Source organism: Prionailurus viverrinus, chromosome A1, assembly GCF_022837055.1.
Source record: "Prionailurus viverrinus isolate Anna chromosome A1, UM_Priviv_1.0, whole genome shotgun sequence".
Classification (NCBI taxonomy): Eukaryota; Metazoa; Chordata; class Mammalia; order Carnivora; family Felidae; genus Prionailurus; species Prionailurus viverrinus.
This window is the reverse complement of record NC_062561.1, coordinates 6135521-6150755: the sequence shown is the minus strand read 5'-3', so window position 1 is coordinate 6150755 and position 15235 is coordinate 6135521. Positions and strand designations below refer to the sequence as shown.

Below are 15235 nucleotides of genomic sequence, written 5' to 3'. Positions count from 1 at the left end.
AAATATAAACGTCTTAATATGTCATTCATTACAAACTTAATTCATTCTAATTGTGCCATCTAATATCACCCTTAATTTGAACTCTTAAAGTACAAATAAATAAAAAATTAATATTTGAAACTGTATCTTGTTAATATATACCATGTGTAGCTGTGAGAAGATAAGAAAATCTCCAATATTCTCAAAATGACATTGACTTATAATATTAAAATTTTACAACATGGCAAAAATAATAAATTCTGAATTTATGCCATAGGTCTGACGATAGCTATGGGCTGCTTCCATAATTTGGCTATTGTAAATGATACTGGAATAAACACACGGGTGCATGTATACCTTTGAACAAGTGTTTCTGCATTTTAGGGGTAAATACCCAGTTAGTGTGATTACTGGATCCTAGGGTAGTTCTATTTTTTTTTTATTAAAAGAAACAAACTTTTTTTAATGTTTATTTTTGAGAGGGAGGGGCAGAGAGAGAGGGAGACAGAATCTGAAGCAGCGGCCAGCTGCTGAGCTGTCAGCACAGAGCCTGACGTGGGGCTTGAACCCACAAACTGTTAGATCATGATCTGAGCTGAAGTCAGACGCTTAACCGCCTGAGCCACCCAGGGGACCCTAGGGTAGTTCTATTTTTAACTTTCTCAGGAACCTCCATACGGTTTTCCACAGTTGCTACACCAGTTTGCATTCCCACCAATGGTGCAAGAAGATTCCTTTTTTTCCACAGCCTCGCCAACACGTATTGTTTCTTCTGTTTTTGATTTTAGCCATTCCGGCAGGTGTAAGGCGATAGCTCATTGTAGTATTGGTTTGCATTTCCCTGATAATGAGTGATGTTGAGCATCTTTTTTGTCTATTGGCCATCTGGATGTCTTCTTTGGAGAAATGCCTATTCATGTCATCTGCCTATTTTTTAACTGGGTTATTTGTTTTGAGTGTTCAGTTTTATCAGTTCTTTATATATTTTAGACACTAACCCTTTAATAGATATGTGATTTGCAAATATCTTTTCCCATTAAGTGGGTTGCTTTCTAGTTTTGTTGACTGTTTCCTTCGCTGTGCAGAACCTTTTTATTTTGATGTAGTCTCAACAGTTTATTTTTGCTTTTGTATCCCTTACCTCAGGAGGCATAACTAGAAAAGTGTTGCTATAGATGATGTGAGAGAATTGACTGCCTGTGCTCTCTTCAAGGATTTTTATGGTTTCATGTCTTACATTTAGGCCCTTAATCCATTTTGAGTTTATTTTTGTGTACTGTTTAAGAAAGTAGTCCAGTTTCATTCTTTTGCATATAGCTGTCCAGTTTCCCCAATACCGTGTGTTGAAGAGATTGTGTTTTTTCCCATTATAAATTCATTTCTCCTTTGTCAAAGATTAACTGACACACTTGTGGGTTCATTTCTGGGTTTTCTATTCTGTTCCACACATGTTTAAAAAATTAAACAATATATTTCTAAATAATCCATGAATAAAAGAAAAGAATCACAAAGAAAATTGAAAACATTCTGTACTAAATGATAATGAAAATACAATGTAACAAAACTTATGGAATGCAAGTAGAATACAGCTTAAAGGGAAATTTATAGTTTTAATTGCTTATTGAAAAGAACCATTTAAAAATCAATGACCTAAGGTTCCACCTTAAGAAGATAAAAAAGAAATGTAAGCCAAAAGTAGAAGGAAAAAAAATAATAAAGAGTAGAGATCGATAATATAGAGAGAAAATACAAATTACCAACCTCCAATGAAACAGGACATCACTACAGAAGCTACAGATATGAAAAGATATGGGAATAATATGAACAACTTGGTGCTGATAAATCAACAACTTGCGTGAAATAGACAAACTACATAAAACATACAAAATATCAAATACTAGATGCTATTAAGGATATAATATTAGTTTGTGAATTCTATCAAATATTTATGGAAGAAAAACTACCAATCTTACAGAAATTCAGAATACAGGGGATGAAGAAATGCTGCATAACGTGTTTCACGAGGACAGCATAATCTTGATACCAAAGACAAAGACATTACAGAAAAGATAATTATAGAACAACATCCTTCAAACTCATACAGTTAAAACTCCTTAACAACACACTAGTAAATCAAATCTAGCAATAAACAACCAAGCAGGGATTATTTCAAGAATGCAAAATTGGACAAACATTAAAAATCAATGTGGTCTACCAATGAAACAGAATAAAAGAGAACTATAGGGTCATTTCAGTACACGTAGGAAAAAAGCATCTGATAAAATTCAATACCACTTATGAAAAAGCTAGAAAGAGCTTCCTAAGTCTGACTGACAGCATCTATAAAAACCTACAGCTGGCATTTTATCTAATAGTGAAACACTGAAACCACTTTCCCCAAGACTGGGAACAAGTCAAAGATGTCCGTCCTCATTACTCTTCAACATTATATGGAAGCCAAGTTAGTGCAATAAGAAAAAAAATACAAAGATGAAAAGAGGTAAAACTATTCCAAATCACAGATGACATAATCATTTCTCTGCATATATCACCAAAACCTACCAGTGAATTTAGATATAAAATGGATACGAAAATAACAATATTAAAAAAATTCGAGGTATAGAAGCAAACAAATGGGAAGTAAAAATTTTTAAAGCAATCCATTTACAAGAGTACCAGAAAACATGAAGTCCTTAGGAATGAATTTAACAGAAGGTGTGCGTTTTCTCTACAACTAAAAACTACAAGACACTATTGAGAAAAATTAAAGAAAATATTAAAAAATAGAAAGTTTATCTTTTGAGTTTCATGGACCGAATGCAATATTATTAAGATATTAGTTTTCCCCGAATTGATCCAAACCATAATCCCAGCATGCATATTTTAGAAATAAAAATGAGCTGATTCAAACATTCATATGATACTGAAAAGGACCTAAAATAGCCCAAACAATCCTGAAACAGAGGACTAAAGCTGGTGGCCTTATACAATCTTACTTCAAATCTTGCTGTAAAGCTAGAGTGACCTCATAATGGCATAAGGGCGGACAAAGACATCAGTAAGAATGGAACAGAGCCCAGAACAGTTCACACTTACATAGTCATTTAAGTTTTTACAAGGGGAGGGGAGAAGCTCAAACCTTACATCACATGTATACAAACAAAAATGAATTAAACAGAACCCAAACTAAAGCGTACAACCAAAACTATACAGCTTTTAGAAGGAAACACAGGAAAATATCTTCACAATCCGTGGGTAAAGATTTCTTCAGTCAGGCACAGAAAACAATGGTCACGAAAAGGAAAAAATAGTAAATTTCATCAAAAATAAAAATTTGTGCTCACTTTAGGTTGAAGAACCATAATCATATACATTAAAAATAAGTGTTCATATTTCTTTCCGTGCTTAACTTCATTTACAGTTATCAACATACACATGAAGAATGTCTGTTCCTAAAATGAGTTGTTTTCAAAACATTTTGCTGAAGTTTAATAAACACAGAGAAAGAGCACACAAACCCGTTAAGTGCACAGCTCGGTGAGTTCTCACATACTAAACCCACATAACCAGACCCAGAACAAGAACAAGAAACAGCACATTGCTAGAATCCTGAAAGTTCCCTTGTCTCCACTTTCCATCACTCCCTGACCCCTCCAAAGATAATCTCTATCATGACATCTAACATCACTGACCACAGGTCAATGGATTTTAATTCTTTAAAACTAACTAGAATATACAGAACTGTAGATGCTGGAAGAACTGATAGTTAATGTACAGATATCCTTCCTCTAGATCCAAGAGCATTAAAAATCTATCAATTACATGAAAGGTAATTTCCAGCATGGCATACCCTCCACCTCACCTCTACTCTCCCCTCGTGGAGGTAATTCTTACATGTCTTCCTGGAACCTTCCTTGATTTTCTCAGTTAGATGTAGATCCTTTTCCCATTCTCCATACAGTTCTATCACTGTGCTTGGTATACCATTATTATAAGATATATGAGTGTCTTTCCTCATCAGCATGTAAATACTCAAGGCCAGGGACCCTGACTGTTCCGTTTCTTTACTTTTACCTACTCTAGTTCCTGTCAACATGACATACAACAAATGAATGAAAACCCAGTGGTATAAATCTATTAAATGAGTAAAATTATCTAAGTTAATATATCTAGCTCACAATAGCCTATTATCTGTGGATAGATACAAGGGCTAAAAGCAACAAGATTATAATATATATTCTATAATATTCTCATTATAGCCAGAAAAGATAAATTTTGACCCACAGTGCCACAATAGTAAAAACTGAAGTAAAATCTCATGAAAGTAAAACTCAGTTTAAATCTGTGAATAATTATTTAATAGTGCATTAAGATGAATATTTTCCTTTGGGATTAAAATGAGATTCTAATGCCATATGGAAAGCTAAGTTTCCAAAAGAAAACAGCGCATATTTTTAACATATTCAAATGAACAGATACAATGAAAATCAAGTAACACAATCTCATTTTAAGTTCATGTAATGACATCAATCTCATTAAAATAGAAATACTAGTTTTAATGAACATATAGGTTCCTACAAACTTACTTTTATTGCACCCAATGAAATAATAACTGGACCCTTAATATTTAGTGACATTTATCAGAAAAATATATATTTATATAAACAACTAAGACTGACTTACTCCCAAATAAATGAATTTAGGCAGACATTTTTGCTAGAACTACATGCCACCTTTACTTCTCTTAGGAAAGAAATATATTTTTCTACAAATGGCCAATATGAAAGATATTTACCAACTTTCAATTAATGTGTGACAAATACAATTCAGAGACCACATAGTTGACATTCATGAGTCAAATGATAATGATTATAAAAAGAGCTTCACTTACTGCTATTTCTCTACATGCCGACATAGAGATCCCAGTTCCTTCTATTTGTTTTAAAGCATAGTCCTTATCATCTTTCCTGCAAAAACAAAGTTATTTTAATATACAGATAAAACTAAATTTACGTGCATTTTTAGTAATATAAAATATAAATAAATATAAGCCACATATTTGATACACAGACCACTTTTCACATGTGTTAAATAGTATCATATAGGAAGAAATTTTTAGATAATCTAGTTCAATCCCATTATTTGATGAGGAAAGTTACATTCAAAGTAATAAAAAGACTTGTCCAAGCCTCCATGGTTTGGGGAAGACAAAGATTCAGAAATGGAGCTCCAGACTTTCAGCAATGATACGTATAGATTTCCTTTTATACACGCATGTGTGCGTGTGTACTGTACCCTCAACACACACACACACACACACACATACACACACACACACAACCTTGCTTCCTAAAACCATTCAGATATCGGTGGGTCAAAAAAAAAAATTAAGAAATGAATGCATCAGCAAAGTACAAGATGGTTATAATTTCAAACATGTTATAGTCCTCATATCTCCCAAATACCTTTGAAGAGATTCACTCAACATGTGTTTACTAAGCACTTACTATGTATTCAGAACTGTGCTCGGTATGGGGGTTACAGCAGAGTTCCTTCTTCTATGGAGCTTTCTGTGTCTGCTGGCCTAGACAGGTAAGTAACTAACATACCGCAGTACAATATAAGTGCTATGATAGGGCAAGCGCAAACGGCAGAGGTTACTCAACGGTTACTCTGGTGGAGGACCTAAGCAAGGACTTCTCAGAAGAAACACCACTCAACTGGGGCCTAAGTGGCAATTTTCACACTGTTTTGACTCAGGACCCCTTTACTCTCTTGGATATTACTGAGGACCTGCAAGGTTTTGTTCGTCATATCTACCAGTATTTACCCTATTCGATTTTAAAAATGGTAACTTTTAAAAACAGAATACAAATCACCTATCCGTTTAGCCAGCAGGGCGATGATGTCACGTTATGACACCTTTGGGAAAAAAACCCACCGTACACTCACGAGACAGTGAGAAAGGAAATACCATTGACCCTTGAACAATATGGGTTTGAGGTACACGGGTCCACTTATGCGCAGATTTTTTTCAACAAATGCAATACAGTACTGTAAATATATTTTCTCTTCTAGTTTTAGTAACATTTTCTTTTTTCAAGCTTTCTTTATTGTTAAGAACACAGTAAATAACATATGTAACATAACAAACATGTGTTTAATTTGCTGTTTATGTGATCTGTATGGCTTAAGTAGTCAAGCTCTTAGGGAACTAAAAGTTATATGTGGATTTTAGACCGTGGTGACCGCGGTAGGCTGTCCGCGCCCCCAACCCCCACGTACTCAAGGGTCAACTGTGACATCACAGCACTACTATGAAAATCGTGTTGACCTTGCAGATTCTCTGAAAGGATTCTGGGGGTAACTAGCGGTTCCCAGATCGGAGTTTGAGAACTGCTGATGTGGGGGTATGTGTATTTGTGTATGTGTATGTGGCTTGAGTTAAGACGGAAACACAATGTGAAGACGCATGAGGCGAGACAAAAGCATTTGAGGAGAACAGACATCGTAAACGACGGGGGATGAGGCTGAGGACATTAATCAGGAACCAGAACATAAAAGTCTTTTTACTCCAAGAATAACAGGAAGCCCTCCATTAAAGATCTCTTTAATGAGAGAATATCAATTATATTTTACTGGGAAAACATATCTTTGGCTGCCTTTTGAATGCTTCGGGAGAGCAAATAAGAACAGGAGGCAGAGAAGCCACTGAAAAGTAAACAGCGTTAAAGTAATTCAGCTGAGAGACGGTGGCGGTGGCTGCCCAACGGTGGTTTCTATACAGAGGACCCGGACCGGAGTGCGCGAGGCAGGACCAGTAGCACTTGGTGACAGGACACTGGTCAGAAGGAAGGAGGAGGAGTCAAAGATAATGATTTCTGCCGAGGCAGCAGGTTACCAGCAACATTACCGACTGAAATAAGAAACGGGAGGAAAAGGACCGAGGGAAGAAGAAGACAGCTCTGTTTTGCGTAGGTTGAGTCTGCGGCACATCCGAGATACCAGAGTGAGGATGGCGAGCTGAATAAACAGGTCTAAAGCTCGAGAGAAAGCTGAAGACACGCGTTTACTATAATTAGGACACACACGGTAATCAAAGCCATGGGAGTAAAGTGACGCCAGAGAGGTCAAAAAAAAAAAAAAAAAAAGAGTTTCAAAAAGGGTAGAATAGTAAATAGTATCGAGAGCTGCGGAGGAGACTAGTGAGGTGAAGAAGCGTTCACTGAATTTAGCAATGATGAAGTCACCAGAGAGCAGACCGGGCGAAAACAGTTGAAGTGATGTAACGGCAGAGTCCACATTGCAGCAGCTGGCGACGAACGGGGCACAAGCAAACTAAGATACTAAACGGAGACATCTGAGAGGGGGAAAGTACACCTGCAGCTGGAATGATGCGCAAGGTTACAGAGTTACTATTATTTTAAGACGGAAGAGAACTGAATAGGTTAAGCACTGCCAGGAAGAATCCAGAGCGAAGGAGCTGCTGATGGAAGAAGGAGAGGCAGGTAAAAATTAAGAGAGCAAAGACGGAAATGCTGAGGAGAAATTAAACAAGGCTAGAAGGAGAAATACTTTCAGGGAGAGTTCTCACCTGGTGGCTTTGAATCTTCCTCATGTTGGAAATTAGGTCATATACTAAAAGTAAGAGGAGGGCACCTAGGCGGCTCAGTCAGTTAAGCGTCCCGACTCTGGACTTCGGCTTAGATCATGATCTCACGGTTCCTGAGTTCAAGCCCCGCATCTGGCTCCATGCTCCCGGCACGGAGACTACCTAGGATTCTCTCTCCCTCTCTCTCTCCCCCTCCCCCACTCCCTCTCAAAATAAATAAACCTAAAAAATAAAAGTACGGGCAAAGGTGGTAGAGTTCAAGATTTGAAAGGATAAAAGGAGGTTTGGTTGAATAAAATCTATTCATTTAAGTTCATTTACTACTTTATTATCTCAAATTATTAAAACATACATAGCTTTATCTTCATGATTGCAATATATTTACACCAAATCCTTAGCTGTGGGGGGGAAAAATCCCGATTCCAACATTATTTTTCTGAAAAAAAGATTTGTCTTATGACAATCGGCTTTATAACATACTTTCTAGTAAAGCCCCATGGGCACTCATTATTTTAAAAATACATTAAATGCACCTACACTCAATGTTCACTATGTCTGAATGATGTGTGAAAGAATTAAAAACATGAAGTTGAAGAGGGGGATGCAAAAATAAAATGACGTCACGACTAGAATACGTCTGCCAGACACTTTCACATACGCGGTACCGGTTTAACCAGATGGTTAACCCAGGAGTGAGTACAAGGGATTGTTATAGGTACTATTTGAGGATAGCATCCTAGATCTGGACACTCTAAGGAGAAAGAGAGTGGTGGGAAAGAAAATAAATTAAACCCAAGACTTACCCATTCACCTCCTTAACAACAACCCTGAATTTCTCTTGTATGTAAATGGCCAAGCTGCCATATGCAAACGTCTTCTCAATGAACTGAAAAATTCTAATCTGCAAACAGTTCTCTCCCCCATCCCAAGTAATTATATGTGTTATATTTTATAAAGGTAAGTGATGAGAAAGAAAGGTGAAATGGGAGAATAGAAAAACTTTAGATGTTTGATAATCAAAAAGGCAACCTCCTCTTGAAAATCATTGAATTACCATCATAATACAACAGCACTTTGTGGTTTACAGAGCACATTTATTTATATATCCATCCACACAGTCACTTTTTAGTAAAAAGGCACATTGGAGAGGAAAAGGATTTGTTTCCTAGTTTCAGTCATGATCCGGTTAAAGCAGTCAGACTGCATAAATAAATAATGGCAATATAGTGTTTTAAGTGCTATAAATAGACGGGACCAACTACAACTTGAAGGGTTGAAGCAAGATGAAAGAAAGCTTCAGAAAGAGGCTACCTAAGCGGAGATTTTCAAGATTTCAGAAGTTTGTGAGGAAAGGAGGGAGGGGCTGTGGAGAGCAATCAGTAGCAAGAGCAGCCGCCGTTCCAGAAAGTGGGAACGGTACGTACAAAAATACAGAAGCATGGGGAAGGTGTGACATGCTCAGAGAATAGCAGAGAGTAGCGGGAGCAGTTTAACATCATGAAACATGCTCACGTCCTGAGGATGGATGAGATTTTAGAAACAGGCAGAGGGAAGATGGGAGGGGGTTAGCTGTGTCATCTGTGTCCAAAGAGGGGTACACAGAGTATATGCGCTTCATTTCAGGGAGAGTAAAAAAACGTAAGTATGACAAGAAAATATTACATTAAAAATAATAAAGAGGGCTGAGGGAAAGTGTGTTACACGAGGAAGCCGAAAGGAAGAGAATGGAACCATGACGAAAGAGTAAGCCAGTAACAGAAAATGGCCGTAAAGGAGCGGGTAAAAAAAATGAACAGTGTTTTGGTACAAAAGAGTAATGCACACACATATGAAATTTCACTTCCTTCCTAAAACCCTACTAAAACAATGGCAAAGAAATTTTTAAAAAATTGAACTCACATGGATGAGAAATGGAGAGGAGGCAGCATAAAGCTTTGGAAACTAGAAAGTAAGTGGACAAACACTAACTGATTAACAAGACCCAAGAAAAACTAGATCAGACACTGACAGTGAAGGAAACTGAGGACCAATTAGATGCATACAGCAAAATCCTCCAAGATCAGAGAACTGACAGTACGAGATAACTCTGGAAGTAGGACTGGCTGAGTGGAAGATAAAGCTGAAGAGACATTTCTAGAAAATAGAATAATAAGAAATGTGAAAGAAAAACAGAAAAATTAGACAACCAGTCCATGAAATCCAATATACAAGTAACTAGCAGTTAAGAAAGAAAGAACAGAGAAAAGAAGTAATTCAAGGCAACTTCCCAAACTGAATGACAGGATTTCTAAAACTGAAAGGGTCCAATGAGTTCCCACCACAAACAGCTGAAAACAGACCCACATCAAGACACAATACCTACATCTTTCAGAAAAGTGGAGATGAGTGGATTTTACAAGCTTCCGGCAGAGACAGGTAATGGGCCATTTGGAAAGGATCAATATTGGCCACGAGAAAGAAGAAAATCCTGCCATTTGTGACAACATGGATGAACCTGATGACATTAAGCTAAGTGAGATAAATCCCATAAAGAAAATACCGTATGATATCACTTATATGTGGAATCCCTGAACTCATAAAAACGGAAGGTAGAATGGTGACTACCTGGGGCGAGGGGCACAGGGAGATGTTTAATGAACAGGATAGTGATTATAGATAACAATACTATATTATAAACTTCAAAGTTGCTAAGAGACTGTATCTTAATTGTTCCCACTAGGGGGAAAAAAGTGTTAGCTACACTACAGTGGAAGTCATATTACAATATACAAATTTATCAAGTCAACAAGTGGTACAACTTAAACTCGCACAATGCTATATGTGAATTATATCTCAATAAAAATAAATTTTAAAAAAAGAATCAGGAATCAGGATACCTGTGGACTTCTCAACAGCAGTTTTAGAAGCCAGAAGCTCTGGCCTAACTGCACTACGTAAAATCATGAGGTATTGATTACAGTGTCAATAGAAGTTGTTTGGGGTGTAAGAACCTGTTCTGGAGAATTACATTGTCAGCTGCAATGACAGAAAAACATTACGGAGTAGTCAGCCAGATCCAGGAGCTTGAGCCAGAATGTAAATCAGTACAGTACTTCCTTCATGGAAAAAGTCATGCTTTACGGGAGAAGCAAAAAAGAAAGAAAGAAACAGCTGAACCAATCACTGTTAGTTACGTAGTAAAAATTGTGAATTACATGAAGTGTAATGTGTTAAACTGAAGATGTAATTATCTTAATTACGCAATCATCTGTAAGCAGATCATAAGCAACCGTCACTGTTGCGCTGCAGTATGATGGCTACCGAGGGAAAAGGTCTGGGAGGACGCTAGACCACAGCACGAATCTCAGCGACTGTGCACGACAATGAGCTGCCCTGGCCGAATGCTACAGAGATGTGAATTCAGCCCCCTAACTTGCTTAAGTATTTGGTATTTTTAATAATCTTAGTAATTCCAGTTTGGGACAGAATGCTCTTAAAGATACATCCTTGGGCCTTAGACATATTTTAAATCATTTTTAATAGAATCTATTTAAAAAGATTAAAGGTCCTAATAATTATTGTTCTTACTGCAATTAGTATTTTCAAATATGGCTTAGGAACTACTTTTTACCTTTGGATACCACGACTAAAGTTCACATATTATCATCATCTGATTTTGTCTTTTGTGAATTTAGGTTCCAAAATCAAAATAATAAAGCGGATGTCTTTTACACTTAACGTATCTTTGGATTTCTTATTTTAAAAACTCTGTTCTCTCCAAATTGATTTATTTGACAAATTAAAGGAGTTCAGCCGTTATACATTAAATGCAAATAAAATGTATTAATGTGCATATACATATGTGTGTATGTGTGTATATATACATATTATGTACGTATACATATATACACATATATATACATATGTACATATGTTTGGTGATTTATGTACATTGAGCTGAGAAGAGGCAGACTCATGTTCTTAGAGAAAAACTGGTACAATGACTGTTTCAATATTTTTGTTTCTAGGTTTCAGAATCCTAGTCAATTAAGAACGAACATAACACACTTGATGGTAGAAATCAAGAAGCCTTGCAGATTGGTTCAAGTCCTCACTGTTCACAATATGTTCTAACTCCTTGGGTAACCACTGACTAAAGCCTTACATCCTTGTGTATTATATACACATCAATAGAGGAGCTGCTTTCTCCCATTCTAAAAATTCTGGTTAACCTAATTTTCCAGAGCTGTTCAACCTTATCTTCCCTGGCTAGATACTTAATCAGCTCTATACGCTCTCAGATTAGGTGACTGGCTATTTTTGAAGCATCATTAGGGAAAGACTGCACTTGAACCCCCATGGAAATGACCTTGCCATACTCTGTTGACAACTACAACAGCAGAACTCCTTGGATGCACAGCTCTCAATTACCGTGACATAACAACACATCCTCAAATTACTGGAAGACCGTCCCAGCCAGAGACCTTAAATTGAGGATGCCTAAGAATCCTCCAGAAGATGATCCTAGAGAATGAGACAGCTTCCACCCAGGACCCATGGAACAAGATTTAAATGGCAAGAACCAAAGACTGTCAGGCTTAAATCTGCATGCTATCATTCCACAGCTCTTTTCTATCCCCTATGCTGGTTTAAATTTCTGAATTATTAACAGACACCTGCTATATCTAATAACAATACCCTTAATATTGCTCTTTGTATCCCTAATCACTCCTTGTATGAATCCAATACCTGGCTACAATTTGCTCACGATTTCACTAAAATAATGCAAACAAGCTAATTATTGAGATTTTAGCCACTTTCTTTTGGGAGCAACTCCGCTCACTCTAGTTCCTGGGCAATCACACTCAACTACTAAGCAACTCCTGAAATAGTAAACTCAAAATAGTAAACAGGACAGGGAACCCCCTGTGATGTCAAACCTAGCAAAGTTTCTGTCTACACCAAAACCACACTTGGGACTTGGCTCTTTGCTTAGAAACAGATTACAAAACCTGTTAATCTCAGCATGTGCCATCCTGCAGTGCTCAAATGACTCCAGAGTCCTACATGTGCACAGCCATTTTTGCTTTGGATGATTCAATAACTAACCTTACAACAACAAAAAGTATACATAAAGAACTCACTTCAGTCCAACAACTGAGGTTCTCTGAACAGCCTCCTGATCAATGGAATTCTGGCAAGAGTGAAGATCTGGATTTTACAGAACAATGTCCTGAATGGCTGAATTTGGCCAAAATGAGGGGCTGAGAACAGTGAAAATAAACTCCGCTGATAATCAGATTGTGATATACCTAACAGATTAGAGGCAATGCCAGTACAAAGGCACACAGGAAATAAAGTTTGCCTAAGGCAACACCACAGCTGCAGAATGACTAAAATGGCCCTTTTATGAGTGATTACTGTTCTCTTACCAGTGAGTCCCAGCTTTGCTTCACTCCTACTCTTGAAGAGAATGCTGAGATACCCAATTACCAAACAGACCCCATTTCATGAGAGTATCCAATCCAGAGCTGATCTACTCCCCGAGTCTTTCCTGAAGACCATGCAGCCCAAGCCCAAACCCTCCGAAGCCCTTGCCCACTCCCTCTTGCTGAGATACCTCACAGTTCCCAGATGTTCACTGTCATTTGCTACGGCAGCCTAATAAACTTTGACTACCGGTGCATTCTTGATGGCCTTATGCCCAATAATCTCACATGAAGTTATAGTGCATTAAAGCAAACTGAAACAACACTTCCTTTCATTTAAATTGGGTACACTCTGAGAGCACATTCTAATTAGCCACACTATATTTTGCTTAAAATCCCTTGTCATATTAACACATTCGGCTCTTTTGATCGTCTGACAAATGAAATCTAGAAATTAATTTTTTTGTCAACAACCCAAGTTTATTTTAAAAATTACTAAAATTACTAATTCTAGATTTGAGGGGATTTCTTGGCACTTTGGGGGAGGTTCCTGTGCTTGGCACAGGTATAGTCTCCAAGATACAGCCGTGAAAAAGAATGCCCTATCAGGAATTACTTTCAAGTTTCTTGGCAGCTCCAGATGACAAGCTCCAAGAAATTATAAACCTTCTTGTAAACCTAGAAGTGAGTATCTCCCATCTACATGATCTCAAGCAATTCACGCTAAACTTGTTAGTTCTCACACTTTAAACTCATCTTCACCTTGTTTGGAGAAACAGCTATGCAGAATTTAACAAACTGCTGAGCTTGGAAGTCAGAAAGTAACTCTTGGTCCCTTCCTGTCTGTTCAGTTATAAGATTACAGTAACATGATCAAGTATCATTACATGTGGGGGTTTTCCATCAAAGTAAACTACTTACCAATCTTTTTAAATCAACTTCTCAAAGTGCCATTTTTCTGAACATAACTCTATAAAGTTATTTATAGTCACTGCATCTTGACTTCAAGAACCGTATCTTAATATTCGTTGTCTATAATCATTTTTCTTCTCCTTTCTTCTCCTTCATGGTCCAAGAACTAAGAAACGCTAAAACCAGAAATCAATGCATAGTATTTTTCTCCCAGATGGTTGGTCTTTCTTGCTATTTCACATATCCACTAATTTATTTCCAGTTGGCCCCAAATACTGTTTTCTTTTTTTTTTTTTTTTTTTTTTTTTTATTTTTGGGACAGAGAGAGACAGAGCATGAACGGGGGAGGGGCAGAGAGAGAGGGAGACACAGAAACGGAAACAGGCTCCAGGCTCCGAGCCATCAGCCCAGAGCCTGACGCGGGGCTCGAACTCACGGACCGCGAGATCGTGACCTGGCTGAAGTCGGACGCTTAACCGACTGCGCCACCCAGGCGCCCCCCAAATACTGTTTTCTTAAAAGTACTATTACATCAGGCATACGAATATACTCAAATGTTTCTTAAATATTCATATTATACTCCAAGTATTATTTTAATTATTCAAGATTGATGTTATTAAGACACCCTAAAAATGTCTTCTTCTCCCTTAATGTACATTCTACCTCGTCGACAACACTCTGTAATTGAAAAGATTGTTATGAATGCTCATTGTTGAACAAATGAACTGGATGGGATCTGAAGTCATTACATTACAGCTCTGTCTCTCACATGCAGAGGGTTTATTCTGTCATTAGCAACACAGCGTAAAACCTGAATTTATAAATAAAAATCTGGCCACAAAAGTTTTTCTACGTAAAGAAATCAATAGACTTCTACCCTCTCACTCTTCCCTTCTATTTTTGTTTCCAGTATCTTTAAAGATTAACATTTAACATTATTTAAAGGTTCTCCTTTAAACTGGTGAAAAACGTAAAGGAATGGTAACCTCATGTACTATTAACAGTATAAACCGGTACATTTTAGAAAGCAATCTGGAGTAGTGGTATTAAGTATGTATACTTCCTACGCCAGCAGTTCCTTTCCTGATTGATTATATACCATAGGAAAGGTTTCATATAGTGTCAAAGGAGGACACTGTTGTGGAAGCAAATAGGGGCATACTATGTATAATACATCACCATACCATGTATACATAAGTAACACATGGTGTGTACATATACAGTATTGAGAATATCTGGTCAAAAGCAATGAACTGGGTCTACATATAGCTAAGCAAAAACATAACATTTTTAAGAGGAATGAGACTAAACCATACCCAAGCAG

General features: G+C 37.2%; 1 protein-coding gene and 1 long non-coding RNA gene across 6 annotated transcripts in view; one reads left to right on the top strand and one right to left on the bottom strand.

Annotated features, from left to right (window-relative positions):
- CDK8 (cyclin dependent kinase 8) overlaps positions 1-15235 on the bottom strand; it is a 114527-nt gene that overhangs the window by 51611 nt on the left and 47681 nt on the right. For 3 of the 4 annotated variants that reach the window (XM_047861024.1, XM_047861031.1, XM_047861016.1), the window contains exon 2: positions 4871-4946. The exons of the other annotated variant lie outside the window; for it this stretch is intronic. In XM_047861024.1, coding sequence (XP_047716980.1) covers positions 4871-4946 — 76 coding nt within the window. The remainder of the gene's footprint in view (positions 1-4870; positions 4947-15235) is intronic. 4 annotated transcript variants of the gene reach the window in all.
- The window catches only part of LOC125167222 (uncharacterized), a 68166-nt gene that overhangs the window by 10299 nt on the left and 42632 nt on the right, over positions 1-15235 (top strand). The gene's annotated exons all lie outside the window — the stretch shown is intronic.